At 41.2% G+C, this 18381-nt stretch overlaps 1 protein-coding gene across 1 annotated transcript in view; it reads left to right on the forward strand.

The window, feature by feature from the left end:
* Positions 1-18381, forward strand: part of LOC109921378 (DIS3-like exonuclease 2) — a 229517-nt gene that overhangs the window by 147785 nt on the left and 63351 nt on the right. Inside the window, exon 11 of the mRNA XM_048604586.1 lies at positions 2210-2317. Coding sequence (XP_048460543.1) covers positions 2210-2317 — 108 coding nt within the window. The remainder of the gene's footprint in view (positions 1-2209; positions 2318-18381) is intronic.

Genomic DNA, 18381 nt, shown 5'->3' on the forward strand with positions numbered 1-18381 from the left:
AAACAACTGCACCTCCCAGTCGCGAACCATTTCAACTCCCCCTCCCATTCCTCAGACGACATGTCCATCCTGGGCCTCCTGCAGTGCCACAACGATGCCACCCGAAGGTTGCAGGAACAGCAACTCATATTCCGCTTGGGAACCCTGCAGCCCAATGGTATCAATGTGGATTTCACAAGTTTCAAAATCTCCCCTCCCCCCACCGCATCCCAAAACCAGTCCAGCTCGTCCCTGCCTCCCTAACCTGTTCTTCCTCCCACCTATCCCCTCCTCCCACCTCAAGCCGCACCTCCATCTCCTACCGACCAACCTCATCCCGCCCCCTTGACCTGTCCGTCCTCCCTGGACTGACCTATCCCCTTCCTAACTCCCTACCTACACTCACCTTTCCTGGCCCCATCCCCGCCTCTTCGACCTGTTTGTTTCCTCTCCACCTATCCTCTCCTCTATCCCTCTTCTATCCGCCTCCCACTCTCTCCCTATTTATTTCAAAACCCCCTTCCCCTCCCCCTTTTCTGATGAAGGGTCTAGGCCCGAAACGTCAGCCTCTCTGCTCCTATGATGCTGCTTGGCCTGCTGTGTTCATCCAGCCCTGCACCTTGTTGTCTCGGATTCTCCAGCATCTGCAGTTCCTACTATCTCTGATGCTTGACAGTTTTTTTTGTAGTAGGCAGGACAAGGAGGCAGGTACTAAGTCCAGGAATTGAACCTGTGCTGTTCGCATTATTTCTGTGCCAAAGGCTAGCCATCTAGTTAACTGAATTAACCAGCCCACTTTACTCCCATAGAAAGACTAAAAATAAACAAGCTTCTCTACTGTAGCAAACCATGTAACCGGGAGGAAAATATCTAGGAAGGATGAATACAAGAGAGACGGTTAGAATCCCTACAGTATGGAAACAGGCCCTTTGGCCCAACAAGTCCACACCGAACCTCAGAGCATCCCCCCCAGACCCATCCCCCTGTAACCCACTCAATTTACACATCCCCGAACGCTATGGGCAATTTTAGCAAGGCCAATTCACCTAATCTGCACATCTTTGGACTGTGGGAGGAAACCCACGCAGACATGGGGAGAATGTGCAAACTCCACACAGACAGTCGCCCGAGGGTGCAATCGAACCCGGGTCCCTGGTGCTGTGAGACACAGTAGTGCTAACCACTGAGCATTTGTGATGAGTGTGCATATTTGTCAGAAAACCTTTCCGTTAATGTTCAAAAGCTTGTTACCAGTGGAACTGCAATTCATCACTGCAAAATAGTATAAATTTAAATAGATGCAATATTTTCCAGAAATTATGGAGAAAGAATGATCTAGAGTCAAGAAATAGATGGATTTAGAGTCAGCAATGAGAGAAACATAATATCCCACAGCAAGAAAGCCAAATAGGCAATGCAAACTAGGGTTTCAGCAATTGGTATACAATTTCTTTTACCCTTTCAGTGAGCAGTGGCGAGAGAGATCAGTTGTCACTTGTAAATAAATCTATGCTATGAAATGTAGTGAGATCAACTTTTTATGGTTAGATCTATGAATACAATGCAGGACAAGCTCGCCTTTTCTGTTGTTTGGAAGTTGACACCTCAAGGAAAGGTACAGGTTTCGTTCTTTTTTTGAAAGTCAATCTAAAGTGACTGAGTCTGACAGACTTTGGATGGTACCGTGGGCCTGATAGTAATTTGAGTGAGCACTCCAGCTGATTATAAGATTGGGTTGTTATAATCCCCATTGAAACTCATACCTTTTTAAAATGTTTTTAAATGTTATGAAATGTTTTCAATATCCCAGAGGTCTGGATAAGGTAGGTAGGGAGAAACTGTTTGCACTCAAAAGGATTTGGAACAAGAGGGCACAAGTTTAGAATGATATGCAAATGTGAGAAAAAAGTTTTTTCACACAAGTGGTTCAGTAAGTCTGGAATGCACAATCTGGAAGTGTAGTGGACGCAGAGTCCATTGAGGCAGTTCACAGGATATTAGATAATTATCTAAATAGAAACAAAGTGTATAAGTTTAAGGAAAAGGCAGGAGAATAGCACCGTCATGATGTTTGTTGGACAGCTGATGTAGACACAGTGGGCTGAATCACCCCCAAGCTGTAACAATTCTGGTTGTTAGACATGAACATTGATAGCAATGTTAAATCTTTTGTAGGATGCTTAATTATTTAAACTTGTCTTTACTTTCTCTTGGTTATGTTCTATTACAGGTTATCCCAATGCTTCCTAGGCTTCTCTGTGAAGAGCTCTGCAGCTTGAATCCAATGCAGGACAAGCTAGCCTTTTCTGTCGTTTGGAAGTTGACACCTCAAGGAAAGGTACAGGTCCTTTCGTTCTTTTTTTGAAAGTCAATCTAAAGTGACTGAGTCTGACAGACTTTGGATGCTGCCGTGGGCCTGATAGTAATTTGAGTGAGCACTCTAGCTGATTATAAGATTGGGTTGTTACAATCCCCATTGAAACTCATATCTTTTTAAAATGTTTTTAAATGTCCAGTGACTGATGGAAAGGATGGGATGGGTAGATTTCAAGCTTTTAAGTTGTTCACTGTAATAAAGACACAGAATGTACTCTGGATGTGTGACCTCAGTGTCAATCACTGAGTGTGGCTCAGTAGTACCACAACTGACTGAACTTGCTGAATCCAAAGGATCATAGTTCCTACACTAAGTCTGTGCCGGTGGTGAGAAAACCAACATAAAGGGAAAACATACTTGACCTTTTTCTGAAAAACCTAGCTGACGCCAATGCATCTGTTTGGACGGCATTGGTAGGAGTGATCACCTCTCAGTTCTCGTGGAGAAAAGGTCCTGTCTTCACATTGAGGATCTCCCCATTCTATTGGTATACTCCCACCATGCTAAACATTTTAGATTTCAAACAGAAACAGAAATTGCTGGAGAAACTCAGCTGGTCTGACAGCATTCGTGGAGAGAAAGCTGAGTCAACATTTCAGATTTAGTAATCCTTTGAAATGTCACTGGACCCTGCAGTGATTGGGTAACAAGGTCAGTCAGGTGGACTTCATAGAATATGAGATCCCTGGTTGGGGCCAATTGAGCTCCCCAGTCAGAAACCCTTGGTTAACCAGATAAAAACAGGAGTGTCAGGGGTTCTGCTACTCTGTAAGAGCTGGATCAGTATTAGGGATGCTCCATGTGTAAATAAAGAGTGACTTGGTGACCAGATACCAGCAACTGTGAAGTTACTTCAGTGATGAGGAGAGAAAAGCACAGTCGTGAAGAAATTTGCTCACGGGTCCTGACAGGTCCACCCATATCTGGTTTAGAACAGATAAACTACTTAGCAATATCCAAATGTGAACTAATCAAAATAAACTTTGTTTAAATGGTCACCCAGTTCTAATGGAGGTTGGTCGTTTCAGTGATTGCCGAATTAGTCTTTAACGAAATTCACTGTGGACTCCAACTCTTTGCGCAAGACCTTGGCTACACTGAGAACCTGTACTGGGGAACCTTTATAGATTAAGGGTACAACTTTAGTTCCAGTCTCTTATGAGAAGTAGCTGGTTCAGTTATGACAGATTGTAGTGAAAGACTCGGGCCCAAGCTTGATGGATGAAATTGATTGAGAAAGATTCATCTGGATTGACTCAATATTTCGCAATTAGAAAATGACTGCTGGAATTAAGTCCTAACTAAATACCTGGAAGTTTTACAGGAAGGTTTAGGGACAATCAAAGGAGCCAAGGCCCCCTTGCATTTTAAGCAGGAAACAATTCCACAGTTCTACAAGGCCTGCCCAGTGCTATTTGCCTTACATACAAATGTAGAGGCAAAAATCAGAAGGAAGGAAAGTGAAGGAATCGTCAAACGAGTCCAGTTTGCGGAATGGGCAGCACCGGTCACTCTGATTATGAAGCCCAATGGATTGGTTTGTCTTTGTGGGAATTTTAAAAGGTAAACTGCTTTTTGTAGCTGGATAGATACCCAATCCCTCGCATAGAGGATTTATATGCAAAGCTGGCAGGGGGGCCTGTCCTTCATGAAGCTAGACATGAGACATGCATACTTGCAATTATAGTTAGATGAGGATTCCCAGAAGTATGCTACAATTAATACCTACAAGGATGTGTACCAATATACGAGACTACCATCTGGGGTATTGCAGCCTGTGCAATTTTTCAGCAGAACATATTACTTGGTCTACCCCAGGTCACCATTTATCTAGATAATGTCCTAATAACAGAGAAGACCAAGAAAGAGCACTTCGAAAACTTGGACATAGTCCTTAGACATTTCTCCCAGGTGGGCGTAACCTACTTGGGCTACAGAGTTAACAAGACTGGGTTACACCCGTTGGAAGATAAAGTGAGGGCAATCGAAGGTGCCCCGGCTCCCATGTCTGTACCAGAGCTTGGTCTTTTCATGGGCTGGTGAATTATCGTGGAAAATACATGCATAACCTGGCCTCCATCCTAGCACCTTTTTCATTAACTCTAACTCTTGAGAAAAGCCTCAGCCTTGGAAATGGCCATGTAGCCAAGCCATAGCTTTCAGGGAAGTGAAGGAACAGCTGTCATCCTCTAAGGTGTCGACACACAATGATCCCAAGCGAGATCTGGTGTTGACATGCAATGCCTCCCTGTACGGCATCAGGGTAGTATTAGCTCATAGGTGGCCCAATGGAGAGGAACGCCCAATAGCTTGTGCATCCAGGGCTTTACACTCTGCATGAGCCAAATATGCCCAAATAGAAAAGGAAAGTTTGGCAGTCATATTTAGAGTCAGGAAGTTCCACCAATACCTTTTATGGACATAAATTTGTAATAATAACGGATCACAAACCCCTGCTAGGTCTGCTTAAAGAGGACAAGGCAGTGCTGCCCATTGCTTCAGACTGAATTCAGTGATGGGCTGTAATGCGAAGTGCATATAATTATGAGTTGGAACACCATCCATGTAGCAAATATGGATGCATTGAACCCACCTCCCACTGGCATAGACACCACTGTTGTTACTGCTACTGGAAGAGTCCAAAATGGTTTTAAATTTTCTGGACACAATTCCAGTCACAGCTGACAATATCATACTTGGATGCTGAACGACCTGGTCCTGGCAAAACTGAAACAGCTGGAGGTGATGAGGGGCACCAAACAGCTGTCACTATCAGATTTGAAACCTTTTTGGACTGGAGCAACCAGATCGTAGGGGAGGACGGCATATTATTTTGGGAAGCAAGAGTGATTGCCTTGAGCTAAGGACAGCGCCAGAAACTAGCTGAACTCCACCAGGTGGCCAGGATTGGATGCAGACATAGCCACATTGATGGGGCAGTGCCAAGACTGCCAACAAAAATTACCTCCAGCATCTCCCCCACATTCATGGGAGTGGACAGGTAAACCTTGGACTCAGTTACATGTCTGTTATGCAAGTCCTTTCATGGACTCAATGTTCTTTGTCACTGTAGACAGCCACTCAAAGTGGCTGGACGTGCATAGAGTTCAATTTTCAAACATGGGGACAATGATAGGAAAACTGCATATGTTTTGCAACACTCCCAGAAGTGTTGGTCACAGATACCGGGCCATCGTTTACCAGCAGGGAATTTGAGTATTTCCTAAAGTTGAATAGTGTTTGATACATAAGGACAGCTCTATACCATCCATTGTCCAATGGTCTGGCAGAAAGTGCAGTCCATACTTTGAAGGCAGCCTTAAAGCAACAGCCTATAGCTTCACTGGATAACAAACTGAGCTGGTTCTTATTTGATTATAGAATGACGCCTCATGCAATTGTATGGATAGCTTCAGCAGAGTTGGTAATGGAGAGAAAACTCCGCACCAGGTTAAATCTGATTTTCCTGGACCTGGAGGAGAGGGTGAAATGGCATCAGGAACGCCAATGCTGGACACAAGAATCTGCTAAGCGAAAGGTGTAGTTTACTTCAGGGGATGAAGTTTGTAGGAACCATGGGAATAGCCTTACATAGGAAGGAGGCATGGTTGAAGCGAGGTCAGGTCCGGTCAAGTTTGGGAATTGCGGACTATATGAAAGCTGCAAACTTGCAAATGGTGCCGGAGTAAAATGTGCCCGGCTCCTCGACAGCTTTTTCAACTGTTTGGAACACGTGGGCTCTCTCTGTCTGTCAAGCAGAATCCGTAGTGGACATGGCGGATGCCTTTGCTGCAGAAGAAATTTTCTCCTAAACTGTGTGTAGGCTTGAGAGGCGAACTACGCTGAAACACAGCGCCCATATGAGAGGCAAAGTTGAAGGAATCTGACTTGGTGCTAAAACACCCCAGGAACTACAAAAAAAACCCGGCCTATATCCTTGGACTCAGAGTAAGAAGGATGTAGTGATTGTAATAAGTTCAGTCAGATGGACCTCTTAGAATATGAATTCCCTGATTGGACCAGATTAACAGCCCCATTCAGGGATTCCTGCCTGACAGATAAGAACAAGCGTGTCAGACATCCTTTCACTCTGAGATCTGGCCCTGGAGCTGGATCAGTGTCAAGGACTCTCCATGTGTAAATAAAGGGTGACTTGGTAACAGGATACTGGCCTCTGTGGAGTTATTTCAAGCCGGAAACGTTAACTCTGCTTTCTCTCCACAGATTTTGCCAGACCTGCTAAGATTCTCCAACAATGTCTGTTTTTGTTTCAGATTTCCATCATCCACAGTTCTTTGGTTTCTATTGTTTAGATTTCAAACAGATCTAGCAATTCAAAACTGGGCATCCATGAGGTGCTGTTGGCCATCTGCAGCAACAAAATGGTATTTGACCACAATGTGTATCCTCATCAACTGACACATCCTCCACTCTTGCCATTAAAATGAAGTCTGATTCAGTGAAGAGTAAGGCATGGCAAGAACAGTGCCAAGTATACCTAAAAGTGAGGGGTCAACCTGGTGAAACAATTGTGCTGAACTACTTGCATGCCAAGCAGTGGAAGGAACATGAAATAATCAGAGTTTAGTCATCTGACAACCAACAGATCAGATCAAAACACTGTGTAGTTCTGCCACACCAGCAATGAATGGGGATGGACAGTTAAACAGTTAAAAATAAGAGGAAACTCCACAAATATCCCCACCATTAATATTGGGGAGCCTGCAAATTAGTGCAAAAACACAGCTGAAGCATCTTGCAAACACCTGCAGTGAAAAGTGCAAAGTGAACAAACCATCTTAGCCTCATGCTAAAGACCCCAATGTCACAGAAGGCAGCTGTCAGTTAATTTGATTAATTTTTATGTCATATTAAAAAAATTGCCAAAGGTACTGGATGCTCCAAAAACTATGCTTGCAACGGTGCTGAAGACTTGTACTCCAGAACTAGCTGCATCCCTAGCCAACCTGTTCCAGTACAGCTACCACACTGGCATCTACCCCACAATGTAAAGAATTGCTCAGATACATTCTTTCCGTAAAAAGCAGGACTAATCTAACCTGGCCAATTACTACTCACTTAATCTATTCTCAATCACCAGGAAAGTGATGGAAGGTATCATCGACAGTGCTAGCAAGTGGCATTTACTCAAGAATAACCTGCTCAGTTTGCATTCTATCAGTGCCCTCAGTTCCTGACTCCATTACTGCCTTGGCCCAAACAGAGACAAAAGAGCTCAACATCAGAGGTGATGTGGAGTAATTGCCTTTACATCAAGGTGTCATTTGACTTGCATATGGTATCAGGGAGCCGGAGCCATAGCAAAAGCAAACTCGACAGGAGGTTGGGGATAACTCATGACCTGAGAGTTTCAGCAATATTTTAGCTTGTGATCAATACTAGAATGGCTTCCTTTAGAATTTTCCTCTATAAAGCTTATCCACATGTTGAATCATATGAATCCTATACCCAGCTCGAGCATAGGAATGTGGGAGTGTACCTAGCACAAAAGGAAGATGGTTGTGGTTGTTGGAGGTGAATTAGGCCTGGGAAATCACTGCAGGAGTTCCTCAGAGTAGTGTCCAAGGCCCCAACAATCCTTCACAGCATCATCAATGGCGTTCCTTCTGTCATACTACCAGAAGTGGGGATGTTCACTGATTGATTGCTCAATTTTCAGCACCATTTCTGACTCCTAAGATAGTGAAGTGGTCCATGTCCAAATGCAGCGAAACTTGGACAACATGCAGGGTGAACATTGGTACCAACAAGTGCATTGGCCATCTCTTAACCAGAGAAAATCAATTCCATCTTCCCTTTGCTTTCAATGATACTAAAATCATTGAAACCTCCCGTGTCAATATCCTAGGGATTAACATTGACAGAAACTAAACTGGACTAGCCATATAAATGTTGTGGTTACAAGAACAGGTCAGAGGGTAGGAATTCTGCAACACTTAAGTCAACTTCTGACTCCCCAACACCTATGCAAAGGCCCATATCAGGAATGTGATGGAATACTCTCCACTTGCCTGAATGAATGCAGCTCCAAAAACACTCAAGAAGCATATAATACTATCCACAACAAAGAAACCTGCTTTATTGATACCCCATATCCACCTTCAAAATACCTCATTCTGATATCAATGCAAATGGCAGCAATGTGGACCATCTGCACAGTGCAAACCACCAACTCACCTTGGCTCCTCAGACAACATTTTTCAAATCCATGATCTCTGCTATCACGAATATCAAGGGCAGCAGATGTATCATCATCTGCATGTTCCACTTTGAGCTATATACCATCCTGATTGGAGCTCTATCACTGTTCCTTCACCATTGCTGGGCCAAAATCACGGAACTTCCTTTCAGCACTGTGATATGAATACCCAACACGGACTGCAGCAAATCAATTCACCCCGTCCACTGTAGTTGAGGATGGGCAATAGACATAAAACATGGAAAATAGGAGCAGGAGTATGGCCATTTGGCTCTTCAAGAGTGCTCTGCCATTCAATATGATCGTGGATCATCATCCAGTTCAGTACCCTGTTACTGCATTGTCCCCGCATTCTTTTTATCTTTAAGATTTATATCTAACTGCTTCTTGAAAGCATTCATTTTAGCCACAACTGCTTTCTGTGCCAGAGAATTCCACAGCCTCACCACTCTGGATGAAGAAATTTCTCCTCATCTCATCCTAAATGGCCTCCTCCATATCCTTAGGTTGTGACTTCTTCTTCTGGACTTCCCCATCATTGGGAACATTCTTCTTACATTTACCGCCTCTGTTAGAATGTTACAGGTTTCCATAGGATCTACCCTCATTTCTCCAAATTCCAGGGAATATAACATCTAGTCTCTCTTCATACATAAGTCCTTTCATCCCAGGAATCAGTCTAGCAAACCTTTGTTGCACTCTCCCTTGCCAGAATTTCCTTCCTCAGATAGGAAGACCAAAACTCCACACAGTACTCCAGGTGTGGTCTCACCAAGGCTCTGCAAAACTTCCTTGTTTTGTACTCAAATCCCTGCAATTAAGGTCAACATTCCACTTGCCTTCTTCACTGCCTTTGCACCTGCATGCACATGTTCAGTGATGAGTCTATGAGGACACCCAGGTCTCATACTTCCATTTTACAATCTATCACCATTCTGAAAGCAACCTGCTGTCATGTTTTTGCTACTAAAGTGGAAAGCCTCACATATCCACGTTATACTTCATCTGCCATGCATTTGCCAACTTAGTCAACTTGTCCAAATTACACTGAAACATCTCTGTGTCCTCCTCACAGCTCACCCTCCCATCCAGGTTTGTGTGGTCTGCAAATTTGAAGATATTACATATAGTTCCCTCATCTAATTCATTAATATATATTGTGAATAGCTGATGTCCAAGCACTGATCCCTGTGGTAATAAATTTTGGCATAGCCAGTGATGCTCATATGGTAAACTTACGTCCTAAAAATTCCCCATTTGAGTTCTTAGCATGATCATAGGGCCATAGTTGTACTTTATATTGTCTCTTAAATAGATATTTTACTCCCATGAACCAGAATAAAGATATTATAAGCTCCTGATGGCTTACTTCCTTTATCCTTCCCAAAATAGATCAATTCTCATCACTAAACTGTTTTCCACTCTTAAGTTTACACTGAGGATGCCTTACCTCTAGCCAAGCCAGGAACACCTTCCAGTTCTTTTAGATCTGCTTGAATTCTGTCTCTTCAATCTGAACATGAGCTGCCAACCCTGGTTTTGCATGGCAAACTATATATTAAGCACTTTCTCTGCATCAACGTAGCACTCACTAGTTCCGTCTCCTGGTTTCTGCATCTCTCATGGCTGAAGACTAAGTCTTGACCAAGAGTTTCAGCAATATTTTAGCCTGTAATCAATACTACAGTGGCTTCCTATAGACTTTTCCTGTCCAAAGCTCATCCATGTGGCAATGCAAATAATATCTGAACTGGAAGGGGACCAGTTTCCTAATGGGAAGATTTGCTAGTTCTATTAAGGGAGACTGTAAACTGTTAAAGAGGGAGGTTGGAGGGATCCTAAGTAGCAGAGTAAATAGAAAGATAGATGAAGATGGTTCTGAATCTGAAAAGAGCAAGTTAGTTAGAAAAGACAGACAAGAGCAAGTAAGAAAAGCAAGTAACTGAAGAATTAAACTGCATTTATTTCAATGCAAGGGGTCTTACAGGTAAGGCTGATGAACTCCGGGCATGTTTGGGAACAGGAGATTAGGATGTCATAGCTGTTACAGAAACGTGGCTGAGGGATGGACAGGACTGGCAGCTCAGTGTTCCCAGTTTTAGATTCTATAGGAAGAATAGAAAAGATTGCAAGAGAGGAGGGGGAATGGCATTTTTGATTAAGGGAAACATTACTACTGTACTTAGGACATTTATGAAAAATCATCTAGTGAAAATATATGGATTGAAATTAGAAATAAGAAAGGAATGATCACCTTGATGGGATTGTACTATAGGCCCTTCAAAAGGCACGGGGAATTGAGGAACAAATATGTACGGAGATCTCAGACATACATAAGAATAACAAGGTTGTAATAGTAGCTGATTTTAATTTTCCGACACTGACTGGGACAACCATAATGTTAAAGGTTTGGATGGTGAAGAATTTGTTAAATTTGCTCAAGAAAATTTTCTTTATCAAAATGTAAATGTTCCTACTAGAGAAGGAACGAAACTTAACCTTTTTTTGGATAATAAGACAGGGCAAGTGACTAAAGTGATAGTAGGGGAACACTTTGGGTCTAGTGATCATAATTCTATTAGTTTTAAAATAATTATGGCAAAGGATAAGCCTTCCAAAAAAAGTTAAAGTTTGTAATTGGAGTAAGACAAATTTTAATGGTTTGGGACAAGGACATTCAAAAGTTGATTGGAGTAGACTATTTACAGGTAAAGGGACATCTGATAAGTGGGAGGCTTTCAAAAGTGGGGCATTGAGAGTTCAGAGACATCACGCTCTTGTTAGAGTGAAAGGTAAGGCTGATAGGATCAGGGAACAATGGGCAAATAAAGATATTGAGGTTCTATTCAAGAATAAAAAAGAATCAAATATTGGATATGGACAACTGGTTCAAATGAATCTCTTGAACAGTAGAGTATTGGGCCATTCTTAAGAGAAGGATCAGGAAGACGAAGAGGGCATATGAGATGGCCTTGGTAGATAAAGTTAAGATAATCCAAAGAGATTTTACAAATACATTAACAGCAAAAATTGAACTAGAGAGAGAATAGGGCCCCTTAAAGATCAAAGAGGTCATCTTTGCGTTGAACCTCAGGAAGTAGGAGAAATGTTAATGTAGATATTAAATGGAGAAAGAAATAGAGGCTAGAGAGCTCAGGGAAATAAACATTGTGTTTTGAAAACAGTTCACATTACAGAAGAGGAAGTGCAGGCAGTTTTAGAAAATATAACGATAGATAAATCACTGGGACCTGATTTAGTGTATCCCAGGACGTTGTGAGAAGTTAGGGAGGAAATTGTGGAGCCCCTTGCAGAAATATTTGTATCATCTATAACTACGGATGAGGTGTCAGATGACTGGAGGAGTGACTAATGTTGTGCCTTTGTTAAAAAGAGATGTAGAGAAGCCTGGGAACTATAGACGTATGAGCCTGACTTCAGTGGTGAATAAGTTGTTGGAGGTGATTCTGAAAGATAAGATTTATGGACATTTGGAGAGGTAAGGAATGATTAGGGATAATCAGCATAGTTTTGTGCAAGGAAAATCATGTCTCTCAAACTTGATTGAGTTTTTTGAGGAAGTAACCAAGAAGATTGAGGGCAGAGCGGTAGACATTGTTTACTTGGACTTTACTAAAGCCTTTCATAAGGTTCCGCATGGTAGACTAATTAGTCAAGTTACATCACATGGGATTCAGGGTGAGCTTGCCAATTGGATACAAAATTGGCTTAACGGCAGGAGACAGAGAACGATGGTGGAGGGTTATTTTTTGGACTGGAGGCCTGTTATCAATGGTTTTCCACAGGGATTGGTGCTGGATCCACTTTCGTTTGTCATTTATATGAATGATTTGAATGAGAATATAGAAGGCATGGTTAGTACATTTGCGGATGACACCAAAATTAGTGGACAGTGAAGAAGGTTATCTATGATTACAAAGAGATCTTGATCAATTGGGTCAATAGGCTGAGGAGTGGCGGATTGAGTTTAATCTGGATAAATGCAAGGCATTGCATTTTAATGAAACAAACAAGGGCATAAATTATATGATTAAAAGTAGGGCCTTGGTAGTGTTGTAGAACAGACACCAAGGGGTTCAGGTAGATAATTATTTGAATTTTGCATCACATGTAGACGGGGTGGTTAAGAAAGCAACAAAAACAGAAGCTGTAGGCAGGTCTGGCAGCATCTGTGAAGAAAAAAACCAGAGTTAACATTTCAGGTACGGTGACCCTTCCTGATTTACAGTATCCACAATGCTTTCATTTTTTTTTGGTTAAGAAGCATTTACCCTTCAATGCTCAGACCTTTGAGTATTGGAGTTGGGATGTCATGTTGAGGTTATACGGGACATTGATGGGACTTCTTTTGGAGTAATGTGTCCAGTTCTGGTTGCCCTGTTATAGGAAGGATATTATTAAGCTAGGAAGAGGGTTCAAAAAAGATCAACCAGGATGTTGCCAGGAATGGAGGGTTTTGAGTTGTATGGACAGACTGGATAGGCTGGGAGTTTTTTCACTGGAGCTTAGGAGGTTGAGGGGTGACCTTAAAGAGGTTTATAGAAGCATGAGGGGTATAGATAAGGTGAATTGCAGGTGTCTTTTCCCTAGGGTGGGGGATTTCAAGTCTAGGGGGCATATTTTTAAGGTGAGAGGAGAAAGATTTAAATCGGACAATAAGGGCAACTTTTTTTTACACAAAATGGTTTGTGCATGGAGTAAACCTCCAGAGGAAGTGGTGGATGCAGATACAGTTACACCTTCTAAAAGACATTTGAATAAGTACATGAATAAGAAATGTTTGCAGGGATATGGGCCACGTGAACGACGAAGGATGGGAGGTGACTTGATAGAGGTGTACAAAATGATCAAAGGTATCGATAGAGTAGACAGCCAGAGACTTTTTCCTAGGGTGGAGGTAGCTTTTACGAGGGGACATAGTTTTAAAGTGAAAGGAGGTAGATATCGGGGAGATGTCAGAGGTAGGTTCTTTACTCAGAGAGTGGTAGGGGCGTGGAATGCATTGCCGGAGAGGGTAGCGGAGTCGGCCTCATTGGGGCATTTAAGCGGCTATTAGATAGGCATATGGATGATAGTATAAGGTAGCAGTGGAAGTTAGATAGACCTTAGGTTTTGGGTAAAAGTTCAGCACAACATCATGGGCCCGAAGGGCCTGTACTGTGATGTACAGTTCTATGTTCTATGTTCTAAATGTAGGAAGATGGGACTAGTTTGGTTTGGGATTTTGGTCAGCGTGGGTTGGTTGAACTGAAGCGTATATTTCCGTGTTGTATGATTTTATGACTTAGTGTGGATTCTATATCCAGATAGAACTTAGGAACATTGGAATAGTAGGCCATTCAGCTGTTGAGTCTGTCCTATTATTCAATATGATAATTTCTGATTAAACAATTAAATGCTTTTTACTCACCCATCCCCATAACCCTGTGCATCATTGGTAATCAGAAATCTATCAACCTCTACCTTAAACTTACTCAAAGACTGAGCTTCCAAAGCCATCTGTGGTCGAGAATTCCAAATGTTCATATCCTTGTGAATAATTCCCCTCATCTCGGACCTAAGTGGCATCACTCTTATTTTTAAATTGTGTCCCCTGGTTCTTGACTGCCCATCCAGGGGAAACATCTGCCCTGCAAATATTTGAATGTGTTTCAATGAGATCACTGATTACTTTTTGAAACACTGGAGAATACAGGCCCAATCTTTCTTCATAAGACAATCCTGCCATCCTGGGACCAAGTCTGGTGAACCTTTGTTTCACTCCCTCCATGGCAATAACAATTTTCTGATATAAGGAGACCAGAATTGAATAACATACTCTAGGTGTGGCCTAACCAAGCTCCTACACAGTTGAAACAAGACTTCACTACTCTTGCACTCAAATCCTCCTGCTAAAAACACTAAAATTCCATTAAACTTTCTTAAAGCTTGCTACATCTCCATGTTAGCCTTCACTGACTTATTGACCAGAACACCCAGGCCCCTTTATGTATTTCCGCTATCCAACCACATACCATTTAAGAAATACTTTATACATCCGTTTCTCCTACTAAAATGGATAACCTGTCATTTTTCCACATTATATTCCATCTGCCATGTTCTTGCCCATTCGCTAAGCCTTCCCATTTGGAAATCTATGCTGACTATTCCCAATCAGATCATTACCAACCAGGTCACTGTTTATCCCATCATTGATAATAGATTCTAGCATTTTCCCTACAACTGATGTAAGACTTAACAGGTCTGTAGTTTCCAGTTTTCTCTCCTGCTCCCTTAAATAGTGAGTGGACATTTGCTATCTTCAAGTACACAGGAATCATTGCAAAATCTATAGAATTTTGGAAGATAATTGCCAATGCATCAACTATCTCTATAGCCACCTCCTTTAACACTTTGGGAAGCAGACCATTAGGTTCTGGGAATTTATCAACTTGCAGCCACATTGAATTCCCTATTACAGTCTGTTTACTAATGCTGATTTCCTTCAACACTTCATTCTGCCTAGCCACTTGGATCTCTGGTTCTGGGAGATTTCTGGTGTATTCCTCAGTAAAAACAGACACAAAGTAATCATTTAGTTTACTCCCCATTTATCTAATCCCCCTTTATAAATTCTATTGAAACTGCCTGTAAAATGGACCCACATTCTTTTTAGCCAAACACTGTCTTTTTATGTACCTCTAAGCTCATTTTTCTGTTTTAATGCAAGAATGCATTCATAATTTGTTTTTTCCTTTCTTTTATCAATTTCTTGAACGTGCGTTGTTGTATGTTATAAATCTCCCCATGCTCAATATTACTATTTCTAGCAACTTTAGAAGCCTTTTTTAATCTTATACAATCCTGAATTTCTTTTGATAGCCACATTTGACTGAATTTGTTGAGTTTTATCATTTTGAAAGAATGTGCAGTTGGTGTAAGTCATGCAATACCTCTTTAGTGGTTAACCATTGCCTATGAACCTCATGCCTTTTAATGTATTTTCCCAATTGGCTTCAGCCAATTTGCCCTTTGTGCCTTCATAATTTCCCTTATTCAAATTTAACACTCTTGCATCAGAATGAGCTACTCACATTCAAACATAATGTAAGGTTCTGTTGTATTGTGGTCACTCATCCCTAAAGATTCTTTTGCACATTATTGTTACCTCGCCCTTTTTCATTATATAATACTAGATCTAAAATAGTGTGACCTCTAGTTGCCTCCTCAACATACTGCTCTAGAAAACCATTCCTACAACACTCCAGAAACTTATCCTCCACAGCTTTAGCATTCAGTTGGTTTACCCAGACCGCATGAAGATTGATGTTACCCATGATGACTGTGTTGTCCATGCCACATACTTGTCTCCTCTCCTGATTAATACCACGACCCACACCAGCACTACTTTTTGGTGGCCTAAAAATAGTTGCAGCCAATGTCTGCTGCCCTTTCCTGATTCTTTGTTCCACCCAAACAGTGTTCATCTAATCTGGCATCCTCCCTTACTGATCCCATCTCATTATCAGTGCAGTTTCACCTTTTCCTTCTTGTCTGGCCTGCCTAAATGTCAAATATCCTTGTGTGTTCAGTTCCCAATCCTAGTTACTATGAAGTTTCTGTAAATGCAGTTAGATCATACCCATGTACCTCTGTCAGTGCTTTTAGATTGTCTGCTTTGTTGTTAATGCTACGTGTATTCAAATAACTTTGTCTTCTTGGCATCATTCCGCTTTCAAGGCATACACAATTTTCAACTTTGTTTCTCGTGTATTCTCGGTTCTTCTGCATCTTTTCAATTTACTATTTTCATCTTTACTTCCTTCTAATTTGATTTACCTCTCAGGTTCCCATTAGCTATCTTCTGAAGCCTAACCCATTCTCTCTTTGAAATAAGCAGATAGATCAAAGTGTAACTGTCAATAAAATCTACATTCCTAATGACTCCTTGTGGGACTTAGAACAGTCAACTCACAATCAGCACTCTTGTTGTTTTCATAATATGTGTGAGTGTCTTTCAATTCTTCCCAGTAATTTGACCTGTCCCTAAAGGGACAAAATCATTGGACCAGGGTTTTAAAAAAACAGCTGATAACATTGCAGATGTCTGAAATATAGGCTTCCAAAGTTCTCTTGACTGGGGAGTTGTTTTTCAGATCAGGATATTGTGTGTGGCATTTTTTTTTATTTGAGAAAGATGACAGAGGAAATCTGGGGCATTTTTGATCAGTTTGCCTAGTGTTTGTTTTTGGGAAATTGTTCCAATATATAATGATTGAATACCTCAAAAATTCAGCTCGTCAAAGACAGTTGACATGGATTTATAAAAGTTACAAAAAGACTGATTGATTGAATTTTGTGAAGAGATTATTTAAGAGTAGACAGGAATGTCTATAAATGTTATTTATATGGATGTCTAGAAGCATTTAATCTCTCATAAAAGGCTTGTTAGCTGAAGTTGAAACTCTTGGAATGGAAGATAAATTATTGACCTGGTTAGGAAATTGGCTGAGCAGCAGGAAACAGAGTATGGATAATGGGCAACTACTCTAATTGGCAGGATATGATTAGTGGTGTACCACAGGGACCTGAGTTGGTGCCTCAACAATTCTCTATATTTATAAATACTTAGATTATAGTTTAGAAAGCCGCATATGCAAATTTGCTGATGACACAAATATCAACGTAATAAGCATTGTAAACGGTGCAGATAAAAATGCATAGATGTTGATTGTTAAAATGATTGGCAAAATGTTTGTAAATGGATATTCATGAAGATAAATGTGAGATCATCCACATTGAACTGAAAAGAACAGAATTGGGCTCCAACTAAATTTGAAAAACTAGAGAGACACATTGAAATCTAGAGACTTAACAGGAGAGACTGGTGTGTGGACAGGTACACAGGTCTTTAAACTCCATGAACTGCTACAGAATGTAATCAAGAATGTTGGCTTGAAATCTAGGAAACCAGAATATAAGGATGTAACAATTGAATATTACTGAAAAAGACACACTTTGTCAAAGCTTTTAATCTTGCACTCATCAGGACAATTCACAGAAATACCATTTTAAGAGAAAAATACAATTATACTGTGTGAAAGAAGAATGCCGATTGGTTGGCAAGTAGACTCTGATAAAAGTATTGTAATGGTGATTCTCAGGTTGATGATGACTAGCAAATAAATGTTTTTCAGTAATGGTCAAATTACGTATTCCTGAACTTCTAGATGTAGAAATTATGCTTCAGTTGTACAAAGCCTTGATAGACTATACCTGGAGTACTTGAGAGGATTTCCTGACGTCACACCTTAGATTCATGTGAAAAGGACACTTGCTAGAGAGGACTCGAACAGCACCTCGTGTTAACTCAACATTATGACCTCATTGCAGCCATTCCTTGATACTGTCCCCAGTTGGGTTGATGTTCGTCGACTACAAAGCTGAAAAATGATTTTCTTTGATTTTAAGAGTTTCCATCTCACTGAGGAGGCTTCAGGCCAATCCATATCGAACTACATGTTCTGAAAACAGTTCATATTTTGACAGCTGTGACAAATTCCACCACAACAGCTGAGACAATTCTATACCTTCTAAAGTGATCAGCAACATTCTAAATAAAGCAATGCTTAAAAAATTCAATTAGACCAATCTTCCACTGTTAATGGATCCTTTATAATATTCCATGATCCAGACCTGCAACTTTTCCAAAAAAAAAATAATTTCTTTCATAGACAACAAGGTGCAGGGCTGGATGAACACAGCAGGCCAAGCAGCATCATAGGAGCAGAGAGGCTGACGTTTC

Source organism: Rhincodon typus, chromosome 13, assembly GCF_021869965.1.
Source record: "Rhincodon typus isolate 14 chromosome 13, sRhiTyp1.1, whole genome shotgun sequence".
In the NCBI taxonomy this organism is placed as follows: Eukaryota; Metazoa; Chordata; class Chondrichthyes; order Orectolobiformes; family Rhincodontidae; genus Rhincodon; species Rhincodon typus.